A 27,895-nucleotide genomic window follows, 5' to 3' on the forward strand; every position below is an offset into this window, starting at 1 on the left:
CGTACTGTCACGCGTGTCTCCATGCACACGTGATGTACTTCATGTCTTCAAACACACATGGTGTACTACGTCTCTCCATGTAAACGTGATGTACTTCATGTCTTCATGCAAAACGTAGTGTCATGTGTGTGTCTTCAAACAGACGTTGATCCATAGGGTTATGACGTTGTCACTCGTTTATTTATACCGAGGAGTTGGCTCTCGTGTAGGTCTACATAAGTACTGTCACGTGTGTCTCCATGCAAACGTCATGTACTTCCTGTTACCATGCAAACGTGGTGTCACGCGTGACTACAAACACATGTTTATCCTTAGGATGATGACGTTGCCATTCGTTCATCCATCCTAACTGATAATATAACAGTAAGGAAGTACGTATAATATCAATTAGGAAGTACGTATGGCAATGTTGAATGAGGGCACCCCTCTCGATGGCTTCCATGAACCAATTCGTGACCTATCTCATTAAATCAAATATTAGTTTTCGCTACTGATTGGTAAAACTCTGAGGGCATCCCAGTTACGGCCACGTCAGAACGACCTTTCATCCGACCAATCAGAACGTCGGTAAGACTGAGTGTACACCCCTGTAAGACTGACTGTACACCCTTGTAAGACGTATATCCCTTATGGCTGACTGTACAACTCCGTAAGACTGACTGAGCACCCCTTAAGACTGACTTACACCATACAAGGTTGACTGTACATCCATGTAAGACTGACTGTACACGCATGCAAGACTGTCTGTACAACTCTGTAAGACTGAGTGTACACGCATCTTAGACTGACTGTACATCCCTGTAAGGCTGACTGTACATCCATATTGATTTCAACATAATTATAAAACTGATTGATCACTGATGTACGACTGACAGTACGCTCTGGTAATACTGTCGGTAACCTTGTACGATTGAATCAACTGACTGTACACCCCTTAAGACTCACTGCACAACTCTTTAAGACAGAATGTACTCTCATGTGCAAGACTGAGTGTACAACCCTGTAAGACTAAATGTACACCACTGTAATACTGATTGTACACCACTGTAAGACTGACTATACAAGTTCTTAAGATTGACTGTACAGCCCTGTAAGACAGACTGTAAAACTCTGTAAGACTGACTGTACTGTCCTTAAGAATGATTTTACAACCCCGTAAAACTGGCCGTACAACCCCGTAAAAATGACTGTACAACTCCGTAAGACTGACTGTACACCACTGTAAGACTGAGTGTACATCCCTGTAAGACTAAGTGTACACCATTGTAAGATTGACTGTACAACCCTGTAAGACTGATTGTACAACCCTGTAAGACTAACTGTACAACCCTTTAGAGTGGCAGTACACCCCTGTAAGATTGACTGTCTACCCATGTAAGACTGATTGTACATCCCTGTAAGACTGAGTGCACAACCCTGTAAGACTAAGTGTACACCACTGTACGATTAACCGTGCAACCCTGTAAGACTACCTGTACACCGCTGTAAGATTGACTGTACAACCCTGTAAGACTGAGTGTACATCACTGTAAGACTAACTGTACAACTCCTTTAGATTGACTGTACAACCCTTAAGACTGACTGTTCACCCCATGTAATATTGACCATGCAACCCTGTAAGACTGATTGTACAACCCTGTTAGACTGAGTGCACAACCCTGTAAGACTAAGTGTACACCGCTGTAAGACTGAGTGTACACCCCTGTAAGGCTGAGTGTACACCCCATGTAATATTGACCATGCAACCCTGTAAGACTGAATGTACAGCACTGTAAGACAGACTGACTGTACATCCATCACAAGGGTATTTCCGGTTTGGAAAAAAAGATCCGAGACCAGGCGCCGGAACGAACCAATCAGCGTGCTGCGTCTTTGACCAATCAAGAAGCAGGGTTTCAGTGCCTCTCCTACAAAACAAGAGCGAAGCCACGCACACCGTCACAGTCCGAGCACTGAAGGAGAGATCAACCATGTCGCCTCGATGTAACTGTCTGACGTGTCAGACCAACAGTCAACAATGCCAACGGAGGAGGAAAGTCTATTCTTGGACAATAGTGGCCTACCCACGGGGTGAATCGGAGACGATCCTATCGCAGAGCCCACACTGGTTTAAGACCAAGTCTGAGGCTATGGCAGCATTACAACGAACTATTCAACACGGAATTGACGTACCCGACTGTTTGGTTGGTCCGTATTATTATCTAGTATCGAGATCAAGGAAAGAAATGTAATCAAGGAGACAATCCTTGTCCAGCTTGTTTCCAGTTTGTTTCCAACGGCCCTTTTCAGGGCCACCCGTCTCACCCAAAAGAACGCTTTTCATCCTTTGCTTTGTCAACCCAAACAACAACCCAAAACAAAGAACCCACACCCTCCCTAGTCATCTTGGAGGTACACGTCTATGCGTGACACCACCATGGTACGTCTGAAAATAAAATAAAATAAATATGTATGTATGTATGTATGATGGTGTACACGAGTGGCATCACGTTTGCCTGGAGACAGGAATCAAACAACACGTATGTCTATCGATCAGTAACGTCTGTTTGAAGACACGCATGGCACCACGTTTGCATGGAGACACGCGTGACGCTACTTTCGCATCCCGACACGAAGTACATCACGTTTTCAAACGTCACGCATGTATATCGGTCTACACTACTAGTAACGTGTTTGTAGTCACGCGTGTCAGAACGTTTTGCATGGAGACACGCATGACACCAAGTTTGCATGGAGACACGAACTACATCACGTTTAATGGAGACACACGTGACAGTACACATGTAGACATACACGAGTACCAACTCCCCAGCAGGGATGAGCGAGTGACAACGTCATCATCCTATGGATAACTGTTTGAAGACACGCGTGGCACCACGTTTACATGGAGAGACTTGGTACATCACGTTTGCATGGAGGCACGTAGTACAGTATGTGTGTTTGAAGACACGAAGTACACCACGTCTGTTTGCAGACACGCGTGACAGTACACATGCAAACATACACAAGTGCCAACTCCTCGGTATAAATAATAATCCTATGGATAAAAGTCTGTTTGTAGTCACGCATGCGGCACCACGTTTGCATGGAAACACGTAGTACATGACGTTTGCATGGAAACCCAAATGGTAACAGACATGTAGACATACACGAGTAGACATACTCCTCGGCATGGATGAACGAATGGCAACGTCATCATCCTAAGGATAAACATGTGTTTGTTGTCACGCGTGACACAACGTTTGCATGGTAACAGGAAGTACATGACGTTTGCATGGAGACACACGTGACAGTACTTATGTAGACCTACACGAGAGCCAACTCCTCGGTATAAATAAACGAGTGACAACGTCATAACCCTATGGATCAACGTCTGTTTGAAGACACACACATGACACTACGTTTTGCATGAAGACATGAAGTACATCACGTTTACATGGAGAGACGTAGTACACCATGTGTGTTTGAAGACATGAAGTACATCACGTGTGCATGGAGACACGCGTGACAGTACGCATGTCTACATACACGAGTGCTAGCACCTCGGTATAAATGAACGATCGAGTGACAACGTCATCATCCTATGGATAAACGTGTGTTTGTCGTCACGCGTGGCACCATGCTTGCATGGAGACACGAATGACAGTACGCGTACATGAAGACTCGCGTGACAGTACGCATGTCAACCTACACGAGTGCCAGCACCTCGGCAAAAATGACCGAATGACAACGTCATCATCCTAAGGATAAACATGTGTTTGTAGTCACGCGTGTCACCGCGTTTGCATGGCAACACGAAGTACATGACGTGTACATGAAGACACGCGTGACAGTACTCATGTCAAACTACACGAGAGCCAACTCCTCGTATAATTCATAGTAATAATCACCCTATGGATCAACGTCAACGTCTGTTTGTCGTCACGCGTGGCACCCTGTTTTACATGGAGACACAAATGACAGTACGTAGGCATATACTTACATCACGTTCATGTCTGTGCCTGTCGATTCACCTTTAGAATTCAGCCAACACCTTTAGCACCTTTAAATTCGCCACTCACCGACTTTTAACTTGGACGAACGGCTGTCATAGTGGGCTACAATACACGGTTGCCTTGTGGAACGAAACCTTACACATCAAAGTTGACAAACACATCACCATACCCGATGACATGATTTGTGGAATGTTGTTGCTAGATCCTTCGCCGATATGACGTCAACCTAGCAACAAAGTGTCAGAGTCGTCGACTGTGTATGATAAGCTCGTCTCAGTGAGCTGTCATCTCCACATGAAACGCCACCGGAAACGGAAGTGCCACCCTCTTGGAGGCGTACGCCACCGGAAACGGAATTGACGTCATCTTGGATGCGCGCGCAGGTACCCATCATGCACTGCGCAGGTCACGTGACCGGAAACGGATGTGCCGCCATCTTGGTTCCATAATCCTGAGGTGGTTCTGCGCTGATGCGTACAACTACTGGTGCCAACAAACTTAAAGGCAGATGACAAGACAAAGGCTGTAGATCTGAGGAGTGTGATGAAGCCTATCACTGCGTGCTGGGTTGTGTCGGCTTTTCACGACGTGTTGCGTTGGTTGCGTCTGTCTGGATTGCGGGGGTGGTCAATGATGCCCTGTTTGACACGAGTGGTTAGAACCTCAACCCCAGCAGTGATAACTCACGGGATGCCTATTGTGTAATTGCTATTCTTGAATGACATTGTTATTCACTTGTCGTAAATGCTGCTTAGTATACCGTGTTTATATTTATATCCAAGTTGGTATTTCCGCTATTCAAAGAGTGCAGTGAGGCACTTATTGTTCATGCTCACGTTAATTCTAAGATTTACTGTTTTGGAAGACGTTAGTTTTTTAGATCGGTTCGCAGATATACCCAGTGACCGAACGATCCCATCCAAAGTAGGATATACATGACAATTGGTAACAGGGGAAAAGGTACAGATAATCGGCCTGAGGATCGTAAGAATATGCGGAAAATACCATATTTAAAATGGACTTGTTCGACTTTTCTGAGGTCAGATTCTATTCAGTGAGTCATTATTATTACAATCTTTTAAAAATCTTGCAGATTTTGTCAACATCCATAAAGAGGTTGTACATTATGTTGACATCTCAAATAAGAAATATACGACTTGTGGTTGTTGTTTATGGTACTAGTATATCAACAAACACCCCTGCACACGACGACGTCTACAGAACGACTGTTGTAACTGACGCCACAATATACATTATTAACCAGGTGGCGTTACTAAGTGACGTGTTTTCAGTGCTCTCAATGTGCACGTAGTGAAGTCAAACTTGCTGTTTATTATCGTTGAATAACAAGCTGTGTGTGCCCTTGGTCTCACTGACGGCCATTCATTCATAAGATTTAATTTGTGTTGGTATATCTCCAGTAAACATGGCTTATTATTTGGCACATCTCCGTGTGGGGATTTCGGGGTACACTCAGGCACCAAGACCACTCCTTGTCGTAGGAGGCGACTAAATCAATCGCGTGGACATGATTTGATTGATTGCTGTTGTCATATCCTGACTGCACTGATCCTTGTATATATGTTTGATTATTTACAGGCCCCGGTCAAATAGCTGGATCATTGCTGTGTGTGCTGTCAAAAAACAAACACACAGTTCAGCTTTGCATGATGGTTAAATGTCTGATGATGAACGAATTTAGCTGCACAGATTGCAGAAAGAACGACATAGTAACATAGTAACATAGTATTACATTATTCATCAAAATCACACATTTTATCATGATTGTCAATTTCTGCACAGCTCCATGTTTTTTAAGTTTCTGTAAATTTATTTTCTAACAGGTATTGTAACAGCCAGACAACTCTCAAAGATGTGGCCACAAATATTTCTGTTGTTAATCAGTGAGTACATTTACAATTTGTTATGACCTTTCAATGATCGGCCAATTGATCAATGATGACTGTCACTTGGAATCGCCACTGGTTCATGAACAACTTCGGAAATCTCCCCTGTCACGGCCATTTTTGACGTCAAGTAAATCGTGTACATTTATTATGACGTGCTGTCACTTGGACTAACTTACTGATGAAGTGATTTAAGAGACGTTTTTTCTTTAAATGGTATTATTTGGATCTATTTGTTGGAACGAACCTAGGAAAATTTTTGGCTGGTTGGCTGGTAGGTTGTTGTATGTCTGTCAGTGTGAACATGAAGTCACACATACTTCAAGAAACTGTGTGATACATCATCGAGGTAAACACCAATGACATATACAATTATGAGCATTTGTTGAGGGTAAAACATATTGCTGATGTGAATATTAACTCACTCCATCACTTACTCACTTATTGCTAGTAAAACATTGTTTGAACAAGTTCGGACGTTCATAGTTTGGCCCCACTCTGAGAAAGTAAAATCTTAATTGTTTGTTGGATAATATGTCACGTATAATTCTATTCCAGCATCAATAGCCAATGGCGATGAGCAATGCCCCTGGGGAAAATATGGCGAGAACTGCGACAAGATCTGCCCTTTGAACTGTAACACGTTCTCTGTGAGAAACCTCCGGCACTGTCTAAAGTACACTGGGAAGTGCTCTGAGGGGTGCGTTCCAGGACATCATGGCGATCAGTGTAATATTCATTGCAGTGGAGGCTGTCTGCACAAAACCTGCTATCAGGAAAACGCACAATGCACACAAGGCTGCAGTGGTACATACAGCGGTGATTATTGCAACATCACTTCAGGTACAGTAGTCTCATGCAGAACCTATTTGTATGAGCTAACGAATCATTATACATACTGTTTAAATAAATAAAAATAAATGATATAAAAAAACAACGTTCAACAGCCATATTTTGCATAGGTCGATATACATGATATACTTGTTAAATCATGGTCCAATGTAGATTCAATACTTAAAGCTCCAAATCAGACCAGAATGCATGTTTCTAAAATGTAACGGGATAATTATTAGCGTTTTATAATGACTGAAACGTATGAAACCTGCTGCAAAATGTACAGAACTGCATTAATCAGTTTTCATTGTGCAAACACTTGCTTAACAATTCATGTCAAAATATTAGAATAGTGTCCAAAAGTTATAAAGTTCACAAAGGTGTCTTTGCAGTCAGTCCACGCCATGAGGTCATATTCAACACAAATCAAATCAAATATCAAATCACTCTGTACATTTCCCTGAATAGGACAATTGGTTGTGTATTGTATGATTACAAACTTAAATACATGTTAAGAAGTATGAATTTCCTCTTTTTAAGAAAGTGATAATTATAAGAGTAATGCTCATTTAGCCACTTACACCCATTACGTACACTCATACGTACTTTTTTGCTGTCTGTTATTATGTTATCATGCTTAATATCTGGATCTTATTTTAACTAAACCAAACACAGCAAATATACATACAACGTATATCTGTTATGGTCAATGTGGAAAATCAGTCCTATTGTGAAATGACTGATTCACTCAAATGTATAAATTGGCAGAATATTTGACACATTGACTGAAATTTGTGATTGTAGTAAAAAGTAAAAACAATCATTTCTAGACGTTTTTTGTAAAAACAAAGCATTTTGTATGGTACAAACATGCACTATTCTTATTTGGTCAAACACTATATGTCTGTGAACCATTGATTTGTTTTACATGTGTTTGTGATGTTGGGGCAGGATACAATCTCCTTCCATGAACACCTGGTATCATTACTGTTGAACAGTGATTCATAAGCACATGAATTAGAAGTCGGAATCGTACAGTGGATTCTTCTGTAGCAGATAGTTCTTATGATAATAGAACTTGTTTGATGGCTATACATTTTGACAGTATATCATTTACTAGGCATGCCATGTTTTTGTACAATTAGGATTATGATTAGGATCTATTTGCACGGTTTGCACTTCACAGCATTTGAAAATTGTATTTAATGTAAGTTTCAAGAAATACCTTATAAACAAACGGTATAATAACATGTAAATTAGCCAACATACACTCATGGATACATTTTTAACTGACGATGGTTACATATGCATTTCCATTGTCATAAGATTTCCAAAGAAGAATAAGGTAGCTCATCATTGACTCAACGAAGATTGTGCAGTAATATGAATACTTTAGTTCAACCATAAGCCCTAGCTCCTGGACTTGATAGAGTTGTAAAGTGAAACCGAAGCAAATGGTAGACATCTCGAATTCGGTAAAACATAGATGCTCGAATGTGGTGAAGGCACACCAATGAAATTCGAAGCCAGGAAGACCTGTTGCAAGGTAAAGTTGTCGTATCGTGTACAGTCAATTGACACGCCCTAGCCTTTTAAATAAAAAAATAATAATATTTGGACCCTCTATCAAAACCTATTCGACTTTAGAGATCAGCACGCTATGAACAGCCATGTTTTCATGCTGGTAGTTTTGTAAACTTGGAACTGGAATGTTGTGTCTCCTACCAAGAGTTTGCGAATGTGACATGTGACAAAATAGACATTATGATATGCACTGTGACATCTGTTATTCTTATGCTTTATGGTATATGAGACACCATTATGTAGATCTTCCGGCAAAAGGCTAAAGGGCAGACAAGTTTCCACTGGTTATGTTATGCTAGTTCCTCTTCTTCCGTGTGATCTTATATAAGAATGAAATCAATAAATATGATTTTTTAAATGTTTTGCTTCATTAGTATACATAAATATAATACTGAGCAGCCAAAACATATATCAAATACACGAATGCCTGAATGTTTTCCTACAATTGAAACAGCTGACTGATCAAAGTGTTTAGTTCCATCTCAATAGAAAATTGAGATGGATATTTTTGTTTAGTACTTTATTTAGGTGTTTTCTATGAATGCAATTAGTCTTATGCACCTAGGTGGATCAAATATATTCTGTTTAGAACTTGAATCCAATCTGCCCAGATGTGATAAGTACTGATACCGTTCCAAAACAATAGTTTAATCTCACCAGGACCAAATGCCACAGTGGGCATACAGCCGATGACTTTCATTTTTTTCTGAGAGTGAGAATGGTGTTATACCACTTTTAGCAATAACACTTTCAGAGTGGGTGCCCTGAGCAATAAGCTTCACACATTGTACCCATGTTGCGAAACGAACCCGAGCCACCCAACTTCCCATAATTTCTCACTAACTAAAACTAACTAGGAATATGAACATGAAATTTAAGGATATCCTCATACTAGGACTGATGTTGGTTCATAAAATATGCCAAACAATAAACTATGTATGGAATTAAAAAAAATGTCTTCTCAAAAAGTAAATGCCTATATATCTCAGCTTTGGGAAGATTTTTACAACTAAAATGACACAGAATATAACTACAGCTATCTGATATACCCAGGCTAACCTTATTTACTAGAAGCAAGATATGAAAAATAATTGCATCTGGATACCCTCCTTATAATTGGCACGATGAACCAACCCACAGGGGATGAATGTAGGTGACATTTATTTTGACAAGCAAAACAGAAAGTCAATACATAATATAACAATTGTCCTCATTAATATCAGTTCTTTCAGGTTGTAGGTTAGAGTAATGTCTGATATTTTGGAAATTGAACTATCAGTAGCTCAACTATCTGCCCTCGCCTCCTTCCCGCCACCCCTACATATAGTAGACGCGTCCACACTGAATTCTCGAGAGTTGTACTGGGCTCGGTCAGACTGCCGATACACGTGACACGCAGAGAACCAGTCAGCGGCTGACGACAGCTGAGGCCTTGTGGACTTGAAATTCAGCAGTGCATCGACTGTCTGGGATATAGAGTGATATGTGCACTGTAGGATACACACTTGGATGCTGTGGGTAGCGCTGGGATAATCCTGTTTATAGTTGTGTGTGTTTGGGAAGAGATAATGAGAAGGAGTGTTGACAGTGCCTGTAAGGGTTGGTGAAGTGCAGGGAAAGGTTTGTGGACCTTTGGGGCAGTTAATTGTGTGTTTGAGTTGTTAAAGGGCGGGTAGGGAGGAGCTTGTGAGTCAATGGTTAAAGTTAGGGTCGTGTGTGGAAGTGTGAGTAAGACAGTTGATGCAGTTTGGGATTTGTTAGAGGAACGTGTGAGTTAATGGTTACATTTGGGGCGTGTGTGGTAGAGCTTGTGAGTCAATGGTTGCAAAAAAGGCGTGTGTGGTAGAGCGAATGAGTCAGTGGTTGCAGTTGGAAGCGTGTGTTTGGTAGAGCTATTGCGTCAATGGTTGCTGTTAGGGGGATCCTTAGAGCGCGTGTGTCAATGGCTGCAGTTCGAAGTGTTTGTGGTAGATTTTGTGAGTCAATAGTTGCAGTTAGATGCGTGTGTGGTAGAGCGCGTGAGTCAATGGTTGCTGTTAGGTGTGTGTGTGGTTGATTTTGTGAGTCAATGGTTGCAGTTAGAAGCGTGTGGTAGATTGTGTGAGTCAATGGTTGCAGTTAGAAGCGTGTGGTAGATTGTGTGAGTCAATGGTTGCAGTTAGAAGCGTGTGGTAGATTGTGTGAGTCAATGGTTGCAGTTAGATGCGTGTGTGGTAGAGCGAGTGAGTGAATAGTTCTTGTTAGGGTCGTGTGTGGTAGAGCGTGTGATACAAGGGTTGGAATTAGAGGCACTTGTGATAGAGCACGTGAGTAAATGGTTGCAGTAAGGGGGGGGGGGGGGGGGGGGGGGGGCGGTAGATTTTAACAGAGAACAACCAACATCTTATACATCGGCTGAAATAAATAACACTTAGATGATAATTGCCAACTTTACCAAGAACGACATCAGATTATGTTTTAAACCATGGCTCCTTTGTCTTTGAATGTGGTCTAACTAACTGAATTGTTAGTTAAACACAACTTGGCAACGACGGACCTTCTTTTTTCCCCATTTGTTTATCTTGATGATAGAACAATTTCATGACAAGCGGAAAATAAGTTAAAATGTTTGATGTCATGTTTCTCTGTCATGTGAATTTTTTTTGTGTGCTGAAGATACTGAAGTTTTAAAATATTATGAAAAGTGGAAATGTGATATTTCACTTATAAGATCCCTAATCTCCTGGTGGGACACATATACAACTCATGGTTTTATAGCTACATAGTGTCTCTCTCTCACACACACACACACACATACACACACACACACACACTCACACTCACTCACTCACTCACTCACTCACTCACTCACTCACTCACTCACTCACTCACACACACACACGTGCGTTTAGGTGTAGAGCATGCTACATATGTATTTGCCTTCAAAATAGTCATGGTTGCCTTTGCAAAGTTTGTTTGTTGTTTAACTCCGCACTCAGCAATATTCCCGCTGTGTGTCATCGGTATGTAAATAATCGAGTCTGAACCAGACAACATAAGCATGATCGTGGAGCATCGATCCACGCAATTGGGACACGATGATATTCAGCAACCAAGTCAGCGAGCCTGACCACCCGATCCCGTAAGTCGCCTGATACAAGCAGTCGCCTGATACTACATCTATAGTCGCCCGATACGACATGTATAGTCGCCTGAAACGACATGTATAGTCGCCTGATACGACATGAATAGTCGCCTGATACGACATGTATAGTCGCCTGATACGACATGTGTAGTTGCCTGATACGACAAGTATAGTCGCCTGATACAACATGTGTAGTCGCCTGATACGACATGTATAGTCGCCTTATACGACATGTATAGTCGCCTGATACGACATGTGTATTCGCCTGATACGACATGTATAGTCGCCTGATACTACATGTATAGTCGCCCGATACGACAAGCATAGTCGCCTGATACGACATGTATAGTCACCTGATACTACATGTATAGTCGCCCGATACGACAAGCATAGTCGCCTGATACGACATGTATAGTCACCTGATACGACATGTGTAGTCGCCTGATACGACATGTATAGTCGCCTGATACTACATGTATAGTCGCCCGATACGACAAGCATAGTCGCCCGATACGACAAGCATAGTCGCCTGATACGACATGTATAGTCGCCTGATACGACATGTATAGTCGCCTGATACGACATGCATTGTCGCCTGATACTACATGTATAGTCGCCTGATACGACATGTATTGTCGCCTGATACTACATCTATAGTCGCCTGATACGACAAGCATAGTCGCCTGATACGACATGTATAGTCGCCTGATACGACATGTATAGTCGCCTGATACTACATGTATAGTCGCCTCATACGACAAGCATAGTCGTCTGATACGACATGTATAGTCGCCTGATACATGTATTGTCGCCTGATACTACATGTATAGTCGCCTGATACGACATGTAAAGTCGCCTGATACGACATGTATAGTCCCCTGATACGACATGTATAGTCCCCTGATGCGACATGTATAGTCGCCTGATACGACATGCATTGTCGCCTGATACGACATGTAAAGTCGCCTGATACGACAAGCATAGTCGCCTGATACGACATGTATAGTCGCCTGATACGACATGTATTGTCGCCTGATACTACATGTATAGTCGCCTGATGCGACATGTATAGTCGCCTGATACGACATGTATGGTCGCCTGATACGACATGTATAGTCGCCTGATACGACAAGCATAGTCGCCTGATACGACATGTATAGTCCCCTGATACGACATGTATAGTCGCCTGATACGACATGTATGGTCGCCTGATACGACATGTATAGTCGCCTGATACGACATGTATAGTCGCCTGATACGACATGTATGGTCGCCTGATACGACATGTATAGTCGCCTGATACGACATGTATAGTCGCCTGATACGACATGTATGGTCGCCTGATACGACATGTATAGTCGCCTGATACGACATGTATTGTCGCCTGATACTACATGTACAGTCGCCTGATACGACATGTATTGTCGCCTGATACTACATCTATAGTCGCCTGATACGACAAGCATAGTCGCCTGATACGACATGTATAGTCGCCTGATACGACATGTATAGTCGCCTGATACTACATGTATAGTCGCCTGATACGACAAGCATAGTCGTCTGATACGACATGTATAGTCGCCTGATACATGTATTGTCGCCTGATACTACATGTATAGTCGCCTGATACGACATGTAAAGTCGCCTGATACGACATGTATAGTCCCCTGATACGACATGTATAGTCCCCTGATGCGACATGTATAGTCGCCTGATACGACATGCATTGTCGCCTGATACGACATGTAAAGTCGCCTGATACGACAAGCATAGTCGCCTGATACGACATGTATAGTCGCCTGATACGACATGTATTGTCGCCTGATACTACATGTATAGTCGCCTGATGCGACATGTATAGTCGCCTGATACGACATGTATGGTCGCCTGATACGACATGTATAGTCGCCTGATACGACATGTATTGTCGCCTGATACTACATGTACAGTCGCCTGATGCGACATGTATAGTCGCCTGATACGACATGTATAGTCGCCTGATACTACATGTATAGTCGCCCGATACGACAAGCATAGTCGCCCGATACGACAAGCATAGTCGCCTGATACGACATGTATAGTCGCCTGATACGACATGTATAGTCGCCTGATACGACATGCATTGTCGCCTGATACTACATGTATAGTCGCCTGATACGACATGTATTGTCGCCTGATACTACATCTATAGTCGCCTGATACGACAAGCATAGTCGCCTGATACGACATGTATAGTCGCCTGATACGACATGTATAGTCGCCTGATACTACATGTATAGTCGCCTCATACGACAAGCATAGTCGTCTGATACGACATGTATAGTCGCCTGATACATGTATTGTCGCCTGATACTACATGTATAGTCGCCTGATACGACATGTAAAGTCGCCTGATACGACATGTATAGTCCCCTGATACGACATGTATAGTCCCCTGATGCGACATGTATAGTCGCCTGATACGACATGCATTGTCGCCTGATACGACATGTAAAGTCGCCTGATACGACAAGCATAGTCGCCTGATACGACATGTATAGTCGCCTGATACGACATGTATTGTCGCCTGATACTACATGTATAGTCGCCTGATGCGACATGTATAGTCGCCTGATACGACATGTATGGTCGCCTGATACGACATGTATAGTCGCCTGATACGACAAGCATAGTCGCCTGATACGACATGTATAGTCCCCTGATACGACATGTATAGTCGCCTGATACGACATGTATGGTCGCCTGATACGACATGTATAGTCGCCTGATACGACATGTATAGTCGCCTGATACGACATGTATGGTCGCCTGATACGACATGTATAGTCGCCTGATACTACATGTATAGTCGCCTGATACGACATGTATGGTCGCCTGATACGACATGTATAGTCGCCTGATACGACATGTATTGTCGCCTGATACTACATGTACAGTCGCCTGATACGACATGTATTGTCGCCTGATACTACATCTATAGTCGCCTGATACGACAAGCATAGTCGCCTGATACGACATGTATAGTCGCCTGATACGACATGTATAGTCGCCTGATACTACATGTATAGTCGCCTAATACGACAAGCATAGTCGTCTGATACGACATGTATAGTCGCCTGATACATGTATTGTCGCCTGATACTACATGTATAGTCGCCTGATACGACATGTAAAGTCGCCTGATACGACATGTATAGTCCCCTGATACGACATGTATAGTCCCCTGGTGCGACATGTATAGTCGCCTGATACGACATGCATTGTCGCCTGATACGACATGTAAAGTCGCCTGATACGACAAGCATAGTCGCCTGATACGACATGTATAGTCGCCTGATACGACATGTATTGTCGCCTGATACTACATGTATAGTCGCCTGATGCGACATGTATAGTCGCCTGATACGACATGTATGGTCGCCTGATACGACATGTATAGTCGCCTGATACGACATGTATTGTCGCCTGATACTACATGTACAGTCGCCTGATGCGACATGTATAGTCGCCTGATACGACATGTATGGTCGCCTGATACGACATGTATAGTCGCCTGATACGACAAGCGTAGTCGCCTGATACGACATGTATAGTCGCCTGATACGACATGTATAGTCGCCTGATACGACATATATGGTCGCCTGATACGACATGTATAGTCGCCTGATACGACAAGCATAGTCGCCTGATACGACATGTATAGTCGCCTGATACGACATGTATGGTCGCCTCATACGACATGTATAGTCGCCTGATACGACATGTATAGTCGCCTGATACGACATGTATGGTCGCCTGATACGACATGTATAGTCGCCTGATACGACAAGCATAGTAGCCTGATACGACAAGCAGGGGTTGCTGAAGACCAGCACACTACCTGGATCTTCACGTGTCTTTGCAAAGAAACGTTGTGATTTTGAAAACACACTTAGATATAAATCTAAACTATTGTTCGTTACATTGTAGATGTGCATTATTTTTCTTGTTTTTGAAAACATATTTTAGAAGACGCATCTACGAAAGGTCCTATTGACTCAACCACGAACGGTCCTATCGACACCACCACAACACAACCCACGAATCCTGCTGCGATTATTGTCCCTGTGTTCATCGGCATTATCGTCGTCGCTATCATCCTTGCTGTGGTGGTGGTGCACACACTGTAAGTGTATGTTTTACCCAAGACGTGTATGATTCAGAGTGTCACTGTTGAAAGAAATGAAATAATACTCTTCCTTGCTAACATTTTCTGCAGTATTAATAGGGTGTAAGGCGTCGTGCATGTTGCATTTATTTGGGGGAACAAATGAATATACATATGTGACCCGCCAGGAAAAAAAGGTAAGGAAGGATATAATTGTGCTGTGACGTCATGAAGAAAGACTTACTTCCGTACGCCAAGTCTCAGGACTATACAGACATATATTAGTTTTCTCTTGTTCGTTAGTGGTGTAATAAAAACATCATTTCAAAACATTTCAGAATTCGAATAATCAGTCATTATATCTAAATTATAACAACAGTTAGTATTTCAAGACTGAAAATGGGATTTTGCAGAAAATCAATCCAAATGTTTGATGCCATGTATCTCTACAATACAAATGTTTGATGCCATGTATCTCCGCAATGCATATGTTTGATGCCATGTATGTCTACAATACAAATGTTTGATGCCATGCATCTCTACAATACAAATGTTTGATGCCATGTATCTCTGCAATACAAATGTTTGATGCCATGTATCTCTGCAATGCATATGTTTGATGCCATGTATCTCTGCAATACATATGTTTGATGCCATGTATCTCTACAATACATATGTTTGATGCCATGTATCTCTACAATATAGATGAATTGTTGCTTGACTTGTAAATTGTATTTAGATGATCCTGAAAACCTGGAGTTTTGAAAGAATGAATGTGATCTTTCACTCACAACGGACTTATTTCATGGTGGGTCACACCATGTCACTATCAAAAGTGCAAAATGTAGCGTGGACTTCCATAAATAATACAATATATTACTTGCAATACTTTGTTTTCTTCTGATGTTTTGCAGAAAACGGAGAAGGGGGCGTTCTGATAACAGGTAAATATATAGTCTTGATTATTCGCTGAAACATATTCCACTGGCCATAAAAGACTAAACAGCAGTGCACAGTATATGAATCATGAATAAATACATTGTTGTAAACGTTTAGATATGTGACTGTGCAGCATCCTCAACACAAGGAATTCTCCCTTGAAAAAATGAAAGGTACAGGATTAATAAATCACAATCTTGTAGCTAAGTGTTGTTATGATCCATGCTCTAAGCATATCTGTCTCTAATTATGTGTGCCTGACTATGACATATTTTGTAAGATAAATGTATTCTTTTCTTTGCAGTCCTGCTGAAGATGGTAAGTATACCTCATTCAAAAGTAATGAAGATATAGGTGGCCGGGTATCCACATGTCCACGTAGAATATATAAGTCCCTTGCTACTGATTGTATTGTTCCCTAAACACTATTCTTGTATCATTTATTTCCCTAAGGTACTGAATATCATTAACATCAACACCAGACCATAATCAGTCTTGAATCATATTCCACTGAAGGGAAAAGACAATACAGAGATGAATATAAAAAAAAATGTATGAATCGAAAACATTTTTTTTTATGTAAACGTATATAGCGACCATTGGACTTAATACTGAACGATAACTTTAGAGACTAATCACTCTGGATTATATGTTGGAGCATATTACTCCGAAAATGAGAAAATGAGATCATATGAATGGATCTTTGAAAATAAGTGATGTGCAGGTGTTGAATCCCCAAAAATTGAAACGTGAAGATTAACCTAGAAAGCAGCACATACCAAACATTTTATTTGTGTGAAATCAGTAAATAACCACACAAGACAATGAACAATCAACAAATAAATTGAACCAAACAGGGTTAGGTTTACAATCGTGAAAAAGGCAATACAATGCAACATATCACCATATGGAAATCATGTGTTTAGCGATCTTATGACTAAATTGTCACTATTTTTTATGAATAAAGCGATCTAGGAACACAGTGTCACGGGCATGTATTATTACTCGCCTCAAGCTAGCTGCCAAAATAAATATTTTACGAGGGATGTTTTATTTCTAGTCCGTGTGCACTGCATCTAAACCTTTACATACATGAACAGAATACACTCACATTTAAGAGCTATTACATACATTTTCAAATGTCTCAAACCTTGCAATAACATCGAAATAAATAACTGTACATTAACTGGTGATTGTGATAACCTAACATGACCGATCTGAGAGAAAATGACATTGTTATCATATCAGTAACCCAATTCGTCTTTCCTTCTTTCGTATAAATAGAACATTTCGTAACACTTTTGGGGTTAGGGGGAACCTGGCATTCACATTAAATGTAACCAATATTTAAAAGCTCTCATCACCGCATTGAGAAATATATGGAATCTGACACATTCACCCAATACAACTCTACTCAATATATATCGTCTAACATTCTATAACCACTTGCACACATATTATTAAACTTTCTCAAGTTCTTTCATTTTATGGAATGCCCTTAAAATAGCAAAGGTGATATCCTAGTGTCAAATCATTTGAAAAGAATATTTTTGAGAATAAGGCTTTGAACAATAAGATTAATGTTTTTAGTAAGTTGATTATTACCACTCTAGCTTTATCAGCTATATTGCATAAAGCTTCTGACCATGACAGCCTGCTGCTAGAAAATAAACATAAATGTATATACCCTTGTGTGACTTCCACACGTTGTCCATTCACAAACCATTTTTCCCTATTATTCAGCCGCCTACTTTTCCGACTAAAAAACAAAAACTACAAGTCTTCTTCAGTATAGAGTCTGAAATTAAATTCGAATCATGTGCAAAGAGCAAAAATAAAATTTGTATAATATCAGGATGTAACTGTAACCCAGAAAAAGCTCCTGTTCCATTAAAAAATAATCATAACGTTGTCAAAACTTTTGGCTTGTTTGAAATGTTTTATTTGATAGTAAAATAATATTAAACGTAAAACATGTTCCAGAGTCCTTGATTGAGCGGCAGCCTGAAGCAGGTCAGTGCAGTGAGTACACTCTGATCGTTTCGTTATTTTTGCGGTTAATTAATGAATGTGGAGTACTATAAAGTGACATTGTTGCTCTCTTGTATACGTTGTGTGGGGCGGGCGGGTAGCCTAGTGGTAAGAGCGTAAGGGTTTGATTACCGACATGGGTACAATGTGTGAAGCCCATTTCTGGTGTTCCCCGCTGTGATATTGCTGGAATATTGCTAAGGCGGCGTAAAACCATACTCACCCACTCAATTGTATACGTTATTAACAATAGACGCAATTGTTTCAGTCCATTCAAATTCTTAGCTTTATGGAACATAAAGAAGGTAATCTTCAAAACACATGTTATATTCTTGACTTCTGAACAAATGAGTAATGCTGCAACCCACAAGCTTCTGATATGCACAGTGAATCCATTGAGTTTATTGTTCTGGCAGCATCGCCAAGGGATGAGGATATTCTCTGCAGCCATTCAGACGGAGAGAAGCTACCAAGAGGTATGAACTGGGTTCCTCCGTAAAGGCTTGTTTGTAGCAATATGTGTATATGATACAGTCAATGTAGCAGTATGTGTATATGATACAGTCAATGCAGCAGTACGTGTATATGATACAGTCAATGTAGCAGTATGTGCATATGGTACAGTCAATGTAGCAGTATGTGTATGTGATACAGTCAATGTAGCAGTATGTGTATATGATACAGTCAATGTAGCAGTATGCGTATATGATACAGTCAATATAGCAGTATGTGTATATGATACAGTCAATATAGCAGTATGCGTATATGATACAGTCAATGTAGCAGTATGTGTATATGATACAGTCAATGCAGCAGTATGTGTATATGATACAGTCAATGTAGCAGTATATGTATATGATACAGTCAATGAAGCAGTATGTGTATATGATACAGTCAATGAAGCAGTATGTGTATATGATACAGTCAATGAAGCAGTATGTGTATATGATACAGTCAATGTAGCAGTATGTGTATATGATACAGTCAATGAAGTAGTATGTGTATATGATACAGTCAATGAAGCAGTATGTGTATATGATACAGTCAATGTAGCAATATGTGTATATGATACCATCAATGTATCAGTATGTGTATTTGATACAGTCAATGTAGCGGTATGTGCATATGGTACAGTCAATGTAACAGTATGTGTATATGACACAGTCAATGTAGCAGTATGCATATATGATACAGTCAATGTAGCACAATGATTATGTGATACAGTCAATGTATCAGTATGTGTATATGATACAGTCAATGAAGCAGTATGTGTATATGATACAGTCAATGAAGCAGTAGGTGTATATGATACAGGCAATGTAGCAGTATGTGTATATGCTACAGTCAATGTAGCAGTATATGTATATGATACAGTCAATGTAGCAGTATGTGCATATGATACAGTCAATGTAGCAGTATGTGCATATGGTACAGTCAATGTAGCAGTATATGTATATGATACAGTCAATGTAGCAGTATGTGTATATGCTACAGTCAATGTAGCAGTATATGTATATGATACAGTCAATGTAGCAGTATATGTATATGATACAGTCAATGTAGTAGTATGCATATATGATACAGTCAATGTAGCAGTATGTGTATATGCTACAGTCAATGTAGCAGTATATGTATATGATACAGTCAATGTAGCAGTATGTGTATATGATACAGTCAATGTAGCGGTATGTGTATATGATACAGTCAATGTAGCAGTATGTGTATATGATACAGTCAATGTAGCAGTATGTGTATATGATACAGTCAATGTAGCAGTATGTGTATATGATACAGGCAATGTAGCAGTATGTGTATATGATACAGTCAATGTAGCAGTATCTGTATATGATACAGTCAATGTAGCAGTATGTGTATATGATACAGTCAATGTAGCGGTATGTGCATATGGTACAGTCAATGTAGCAGTATGTGCATATGATAGTCAATGTAGCAGTATGTGTATATGATACAGTCAATGTAGCAGTATGTGTATATGATACAGTCAATGTAGCAGTATGTGTATATGCTACAGTCAATGTAGTAGTGTGTGTATATGGTACAGTCAATGAAGCAGTATGTGTATATGATACAGTCAATATAGTAGCATGTGTATATGATACAGTCAATGAAGCAGTATGTGTATATGATACAGTCAATGTTAGCAGTATGTGTATATGATACAGTCAGTATGCAGAATCAGGCATTAAATATACTACTCAAAATTTGATAAGGATCACTAGGTGATATGTGTGTAAGTTACCACAAACATAACAAAAGACATGACTCTGGCTCAGAAACGTGTTTAATCATGTTATGAATGAAAATTCATGAACGGCATGAACTTGTATCAATATGGAATGTTTGAAATCTTCAAACACCAAAAGGCATTTCATTTAAAAATGTTAACAGCAAACAAGAGAAAGAATTACACAGTTATGAGGGATAGTCCATCATTACACTTAGTCGATGAAGTGTCAATATCGAGTATGACCTCCCCTTGCATCAATGGCGGCCTGACAACGTCGAGATATGCTGTCAATAAGCACCCGGATGTTCCCAATGGGAAGGTTGTTCCACTCTTCCACGAGGGCATGTCCGAGCTCTGCCAAAGTCGTTGGTTGTGCTCTACGGCGTGAAAGGGCAACCTGCAGCATGTTCTAGACATGCTCAATCGGGTTCAAGTCCGGCGAGCGCGCTGGCCAATCCATGCGGACAATTGTCTCCTGCTCAAGGTACTGCTCAACCACCCTGGCGCGATGAGGACGGGCGTTATCATCCATCAGGATGAACTCAGGGCCAACAGCACCAGCGTAGGGTCTGACGTACACATCGAGGATCTCATCCCGGTACCTCACCCCCGTCATTGTTCCTCTCTCCAGGACATGAAGATCTGTCCTTCCATCTCTGTGATTCCACCCCAGACCATGATGGAACCACCACCATAACGGTCATGTTCACTGATGTTGGCATCATGGAAACGTTCACGTTGTCGTCGCCACACCCGCTGCCTCCTGTCTGTAAAGTCCAAACAATACCTGGACTCATCGGTGAACAGAACTGGAACCCAATCGTTCCGTGTTCAAGTGACATGATCTTCAGCCCATTCCAATCGCTCCCACCGGTGTCGAACAGTCAGGGGGATTCGGACACATGCCCTTCTCGAGTAGAGACCTGCATTTTGAAGACGATTCCGTATCGTGTGAGTGGACACATTCACCCCCGAGGCGTTCAGGAGGTCGTTACGTAGGCTGGTTGCTGTCCAGAAGGGATGACGTCGTGCCTGAAGAGCCACAAAATGATCTTGGCGTTGGGTTGTCGACCTCTGACGACCACCCCCATGTCGGTGTGCTGCTGTACCACAATTTTGCTGTCGGGACCAGGCCCTGCTTACAACGCACTGGCTGACGTTTAGTGCATTGGCAACGTCATGTTGTGAATAGCCAGCATCAAGCATTCCAATACATCTGCCCAGTTGTTCTGTCGTCAGGCGACGCCTTACACGTTGAGGGGGCATTGCGTAGATAAACGTAGTGTAAACACTCAATTGAGTTTACAGTTTCAGGATGAATCAGACACCGTTGCCTGATTGGAAATCGTGCAATGGTAGCAAAAGCATGAACTGTGATGTGAAACGCATTTCCCATGGCATGGAATGCACGTGCAAGTGTGTTGGAGACGTTTTTGATTTCACTTGAACACAATATTGCCAGTTATGCAGTTATTTTGTTTTTTTATTAAGAAAAATATCTACGATCCTTATCAAATTTTGAGTAGTATATATTAAAGTTACTTCGATCTTCAAAAGATGAAAATATATCCAAATTAGATTTAGAAAAATAAATTAAGGAGTCTAATTTATTTCAGTCAATCTGTCTTAAATCCAGTCTCATTTTGTTTGAATCAGCTGATATACGTATTACCTGACATTTTGAAGTCAATGAACAAATTGCTTGATGGAAGACATTTACTGTAGCATAGACACATGTGTACATACTCGTCGTACATTCAAAATTATACTATTAGACAAGCGAAGACAATGTCCTTTAGGAAATATGTTTCTCTCAAGATTCACCATTCAACAAGAATATATAATTTTACTATTTGTTTGTTTTACCTAAACAGATCTGCCATGCCAGATAGAGCATATCAAAGACCTATTCATTGAAACTGGGAGTTTCAAAGAGGTGAAAGAGAAGCTGAATAGGTTTGGCCATGTGACAATAAGCGGTGCTCCAGGAGAAGGTAAAACATCCATGGCCCTGATGCTGGGAGCTGAATACAGGAAGCAGGGGTATGAGCTGGTACTGGTTGAGGATGTTGGGACTGTTCAGTTGTCTGATTGCCTTGGTCAGGGCAAGGACGTGTGTGTCATATTCGATGACATATTTCAGAAGGGTGGATCTATGGATCTACATCGCCTGAGACAAGTTCTCTATGAGCTCCATGGACATCTTGAACAGTGGAAAACCAAGCTGGAAACAAGGTACCACAGTCTCCAGCAAACACGAGGAGCGGAACAGAGAAGCACCGGCCAACCAAACCTGAATGTTATATTCACCACAGATAGCAACAACCTTGAATGTGCAATGTCAAAACTTGAAGGCCATATATTTTTCCAAAACTCTTCAGTGGTAGACTTGACAAAATCAAAGAAAATGGAAGAGAAGGAGGCCATATGGTTGAAACACAAAAGTCACTATAAATGTGAAACTGACGTTGATGTGACTACAATTATTTCATACGAGGAAACTGTTGGTTTTCCCCTGGCATGCAAACTTTTCTCAACACACGTACCTTTTCAAGAGCTAAAGGAAACGTTTTTTGAAAGGTCTCTGTTTTATCTTCAACGTGATCTTCATAAGGACACAAGTCAACTTGATGACCAGTCCCTGAAATTGCTGCTTACGTCAATGTGTGATGGTGAACTGAAAATCAGGCATCTGCAGACTGCATCTGATGCACACCTGAAACGGGTTTTAACTCTTGTCTCGTTATTCCATCCTCTAATACATGATACATGCATGTCTGCGTTATTAAATACTAAGCCAGAGCTTGTCCTTCATAACTGCAGTATAAAGTTCATTTGTGAGCATGTACCTGACCAGCAACACAACACAGCTCATGCAGAACAGAATGCCATGCATTTCTCAGATGCCTGCAGTGACACCATTGCTGCCAGGCTGGCTGAAGCTGTTGTTGCTGGCACTTTCAGTAGGTACATCATGCATCCCATATGGAAAAGGAAAGACATAGAAGACAAAGTGTACCAAATGCTTAAAGATGTAGGCACTATGTCTTCTGATTCTAAGCACATAGTTCTCCATTATGCCTGTTTCTCTGGGAACAATGACATCATTGAAAGATTTCTCCCTCACTGTGACATCAATAGACGTGCTGTGAATGGCTGGACGCCCACTATGTTCGCTGTTACTGGTGGACAGATGGATACTTTGAAACTTCTCGTAAAGCATAAAGCTGATATCACATTACGTGACACCATGAACAACGACCTATTTCATTTTGCTTGTCAATATGGGAATTTTCCAATTGTGGAATGTATGGAATGGCTGCTGAAACAAAGTACTGCTTGGCATGTCAACAGTCGAGGAATGAGTGACATGACACCAGTTATGTGTGCAGTTTTCTCTGGAAAGAATGATCTCTTGGACTATCTTGTCAAGAAGAAGACAACTGATTTAACATTACGAGATAGGAACAACAACACAGTTCTTCATCTGGCATGTATGTATGCAACTGAGTCCATTGTCAATTCGTTGTTGCCATTAACAGATAGAGATTGTCATGGGGAAAATGACATGACACCTATGATGTGTGCACTATTGTCTGGGAGGATGGACATATTCAACCTTCTCATGTCACACTATGCAGACGTCTCTTTGACTGATGGTGACAACAACAGCCTCCTTCACTTGGCCTGCCTCCTTGATGATATACCCCAAATTCTACTTACAGACTTTGACATTGATGTTCCAGGAAGTCATGGTTGGACACCTGTAATGAAGGCAGCTGTCAATGGAGCAGCACATGCATTTGACCTGCTTGTGAAAGCAAAGGCTGATCTTTACCCGAAAGATGACAACAACAACACTATCCTTCATCTCGCATGCCATGGTGGACATGCCTCCATTGTGAAATATCTACTGACAAAGACTGAGATCAATGCTTGTGGAAATAATGGGTGGACGCCTGTAATGTACGCAGCCGCCAATAGAGAGAAGAACGTGTTTGACCTGCTTGTGTCAAAGGGGGCTGATTTATCCCTGAAGGATGACTACAGCAATTCAGTATTTCATTTAGCAAGTTTAGGTGGAAATATATCTATTGTGGAAGATCTTCTGCCAACTTCTGACATAAACAGTCGGGGTGACCGGGGAAGAACTGCAATTATGAATGCTGCCTGGACAGGCAAAAGTCATATTTACAGATTGCTTGTGTCACAGGACGTTGATCTAAAACTGACTGATGACAACAATGACACGGTGCTTCAGTTTGCCTGCGAGGGAGGGGACGCAGCCATTGTGGAACATCTCCTGACAAGAGTTGACCTCAATCCTCGAGGAAGGAAAGGCTGGACCCCGGTCATGGTCGCAGCTCGCTCTGGAAAATTAGATCCTTTCAACTTGCTTGTTTCAAAACAAGTAGACCTCAGACTGACTGACGACAACAATAACAACTTGCTTCATCTTGCATGTCAGGGAGGAAACAGGTTGATCATAGAGCATCTGCTTCCACTGTTTGACATCAACAGTCGAGGACAGGATGGCAGGACGGCTGTGATGTATGCAGCTGTCAATGGGCGGAGAAGTGTATTTGACCTGCTTGTCTCAAATAAGGCTGATGTTTTACTGAAAGATGACTACAACAACTCTGTATTTCATTTAGCATGTCTAGGTGGAAATAGTTCAATTGTGGAACAACTATTTCCAAATGTTGATCTCAACAGTGTGGATGACAATGGGAGAACAACAATCATGAAGGCAGCTTGTGCTAGAAACAAAAGTGTTTTTAATTTTCTGGTCTCAAAGAACTCCGATCTGAAAGTGATAGATGACTATAGAGACAATGTGTTACATTTCGCATGTAAGGGCGGAGACAAGGCTATTGTTCAGTGCATTCTTCAAAGGTTTGACATCAATACCCGGGGAAGGAATGGTTGCACACCAGTGATGATTGCAGCTCGGTTTGGAAACAGACATCTTTTCAACTTGCTTGTTTCAAAGGAAGTGGATCTCACTATAACTGATGACCACAGAAACAACATGCTTCACTTTGCATGTCAGAGTGGAAACAGGTTGATCTTAGAGCATCTGCTTCCACTGTTTGACCTCAACAGTCGGGGACAGGATGGAAGGACGGCTGTGATGTATGCAGCTGTCAATGGACGAAGGAGGGCGTTTGACCTGCTTGTCTCAAATGGGGCTGATATTTCCCTGAAGGATGACTACAAAAATACTGTATTTAATTTAGCTTGTATAGGTGGAAATATGTCCATTGTGGAATGTTTGCTTCCAGGGTATGAGATCAACTGTCGGGGTCACATCGAGAGAACAGCAATAATGGAGGTAGCTTTGGCAGGCAAAGGAGATGTCTTTGACTTTCTCGTGACGAAGGAAGCTGACCTGAAACTGATTGATGACTACAATGATAATGTTCTACATTTTGCATGTCAAGGAGGGAACACGGCCATAGTAGAATATCTTCTGGATATATTGGACATTAATGAGAAGGGACAGAATGGTTTGACACCAGTAATGCATGCAGCTAGGGCTGGTCAGAAGAATGTGTTCAATCTGCTTGTATCACAACAAGATGAGTTGAATCTGCTTGATCACACCAGGAACAATTTACTGCATCTTGCCTGTCAGGGGGGAAACCGTTTCATCATAAAGTACCTCTTGCCACTGTTTGACGTTAATGGTCCTGGAGAAGACGGGTGGACGCCAATCATGATGGCAGCTCTCAGTGGAAAGATGGATGCTTATGATCTGCTTGCATCAAATGGGGGTATTCCATCCCTGACTACTCCGCAAAATGATAATGTTCTTCATGCAGCCTGTCAAGTTGGTAACAAGGCCATAGCAAGGAAGGTTATTGACATATTTGACATCAACACCAGGGGAAGGAAAGGTTCCACACCTCTGATGAGGGCTGTTATTGGAGGCCACATTAGTGTGCTGAAGTTCCTGATGTCTCGTTCAGCTGACCATACTCTGGTGGACAATGATGGGCTCACCCTTCTACATCTTGCTTGTAAATATGGTCACCTCGATGTTGTGAAGCACATCTCAGACAGGTTTGATATAAACACTAAAGACAAGGCCGGTTTAACGTGCATCATGACATCAGTACTGTATGGTAAAGTTGCAGTATTTGAGTACCTGCAAAGTAGAAACGCAGATTTGTCACTAGTTGACAATGAAGGCTATGACGCCTTAAATCTTGCCCTTAAAGTAGACTGCAAGCAAATCATAGAAAAACTGTCATCAGGTAGAGAGTCAGAGAGGAACGTCACACCATGGAATGCCCTTATGAAGGCAGAAATGAGATCAGAAGTGTATCATCTGAATAAAAACCGGCAAGTTTCCCTGAGGCTCTAATGAGACCACTGTAGAGGATGTTTTTGACAACTTTGACATCAACGCGAGAGGATGGAATGGGGAGACTCCTCTGGCGAGAGCAGCCCTTTGAGGTCACATTGCCATGTACAGATACTTGGTGTCCTGCAGTGCTGACCGTACTCTGGTCCACAAAGACTGACATAATCTTCTACATCCTGCTCGTCATCACGGACAACTTGTAATGTTGAAATATGCCATTGATTATTTTGATATCAAATCAAAGGACAATATTGGTGTGACTCCTGCATTGTCGGCAGCACTACACCAGCAAGCTGCAGTACTCAAATACAATAAAAGCACATATCTGACATCAACTGACAACACGGGAGACGATGCCTTTACTCTCGTGCTTTAGTTCGGAAGCAGACAAATCAAAAAGCAACTAGAACGAAAACAAGACAAGACAGTGACTCCATTGAATGAACTTATGACATATTTGGTAAGAATGGAAAAGTCACATAATGTGTGCACAGAGACACACTCTACACTGAAAACTAAAACAAGGTTTATGTTCTACATTAAATGCTGTATCAGTATGGACTGACAAACTTATCTATGCATACGTTCAACAGGTTACCGTCCATAAGCAAAATGGAAGGTTGATTGGTTGGTTTGTTGCTTAACGCCGCACTTAGCAATATTCCAGCTATATGACGGCAGTCTGTAAATAATCGAGTATGGACCAGACAATCCAG

At 41.4% G+C, this 27,895-nt stretch overlaps 1 protein-coding gene across 1 annotated transcript; it reads left to right on the forward strand.

The window, feature by feature from the left end:
- The first annotated feature begins 5,843 nt into the window (after window positions 1-5,843).
- Window positions 5,844-27,441, forward strand: LOC139460902 (serine/threonine-protein phosphatase 6 regulatory ankyrin repeat subunit B-like). Its single transcript, XM_071242376.1, has 8 exons — window positions 5,844-5,899; window positions 6,461-6,745; window positions 15,453-15,609; window positions 16,506-16,535; window positions 16,835-16,848; window positions 18,514-18,552; window positions 18,978-19,037; window positions 22,684-27,441. Exons 1-8 carry the CDS (start codon window positions 5,869-5,871, stop codon window positions 27,177-27,179), a joined length of 5,112 nt encoding a protein of 1,703 aa, XP_071098477.1. The 5' UTR covers window positions 5,844-5,868; the 3' UTR covers window positions 27,180-27,441.
- The last annotated feature ends 454 nt before the right edge of the window (window positions 27,442-27,895 follow it).

The sequence above is a fragment of the Haliotis cracherodii genome, unplaced genomic scaffold (assembly GCF_022045235.1).
Source record: "Haliotis cracherodii isolate W230 unplaced genomic scaffold, xgHalCrac1.p SCAF_14, whole genome shotgun sequence".
Classification (NCBI taxonomy): Eukaryota; Metazoa; Mollusca; class Gastropoda; order Lepetellida; family Haliotidae; genus Haliotis; species Haliotis cracherodii.

Coding starts and splice junctions, on each gene's coding strand:
- LOC139460902 (XM_071242376.1), top strand. CDS start 5,869: ATGTGGCCACAAATATTTCTGTTGTTAATCA. Junction 5,900..6,460: donor AATATTTCTGTTGTTAATCA/GTGAGTACATTT, acceptor ATTCTATTCCAG/CATCAATAGCCAATGGCGAT. Junction 19,038..22,683: donor CGGAGAGAAGCTACCAAGAG/GTATGAACTGGG, acceptor TTACCTAAACAG/ATCTGCCATGCCAGATAGAG.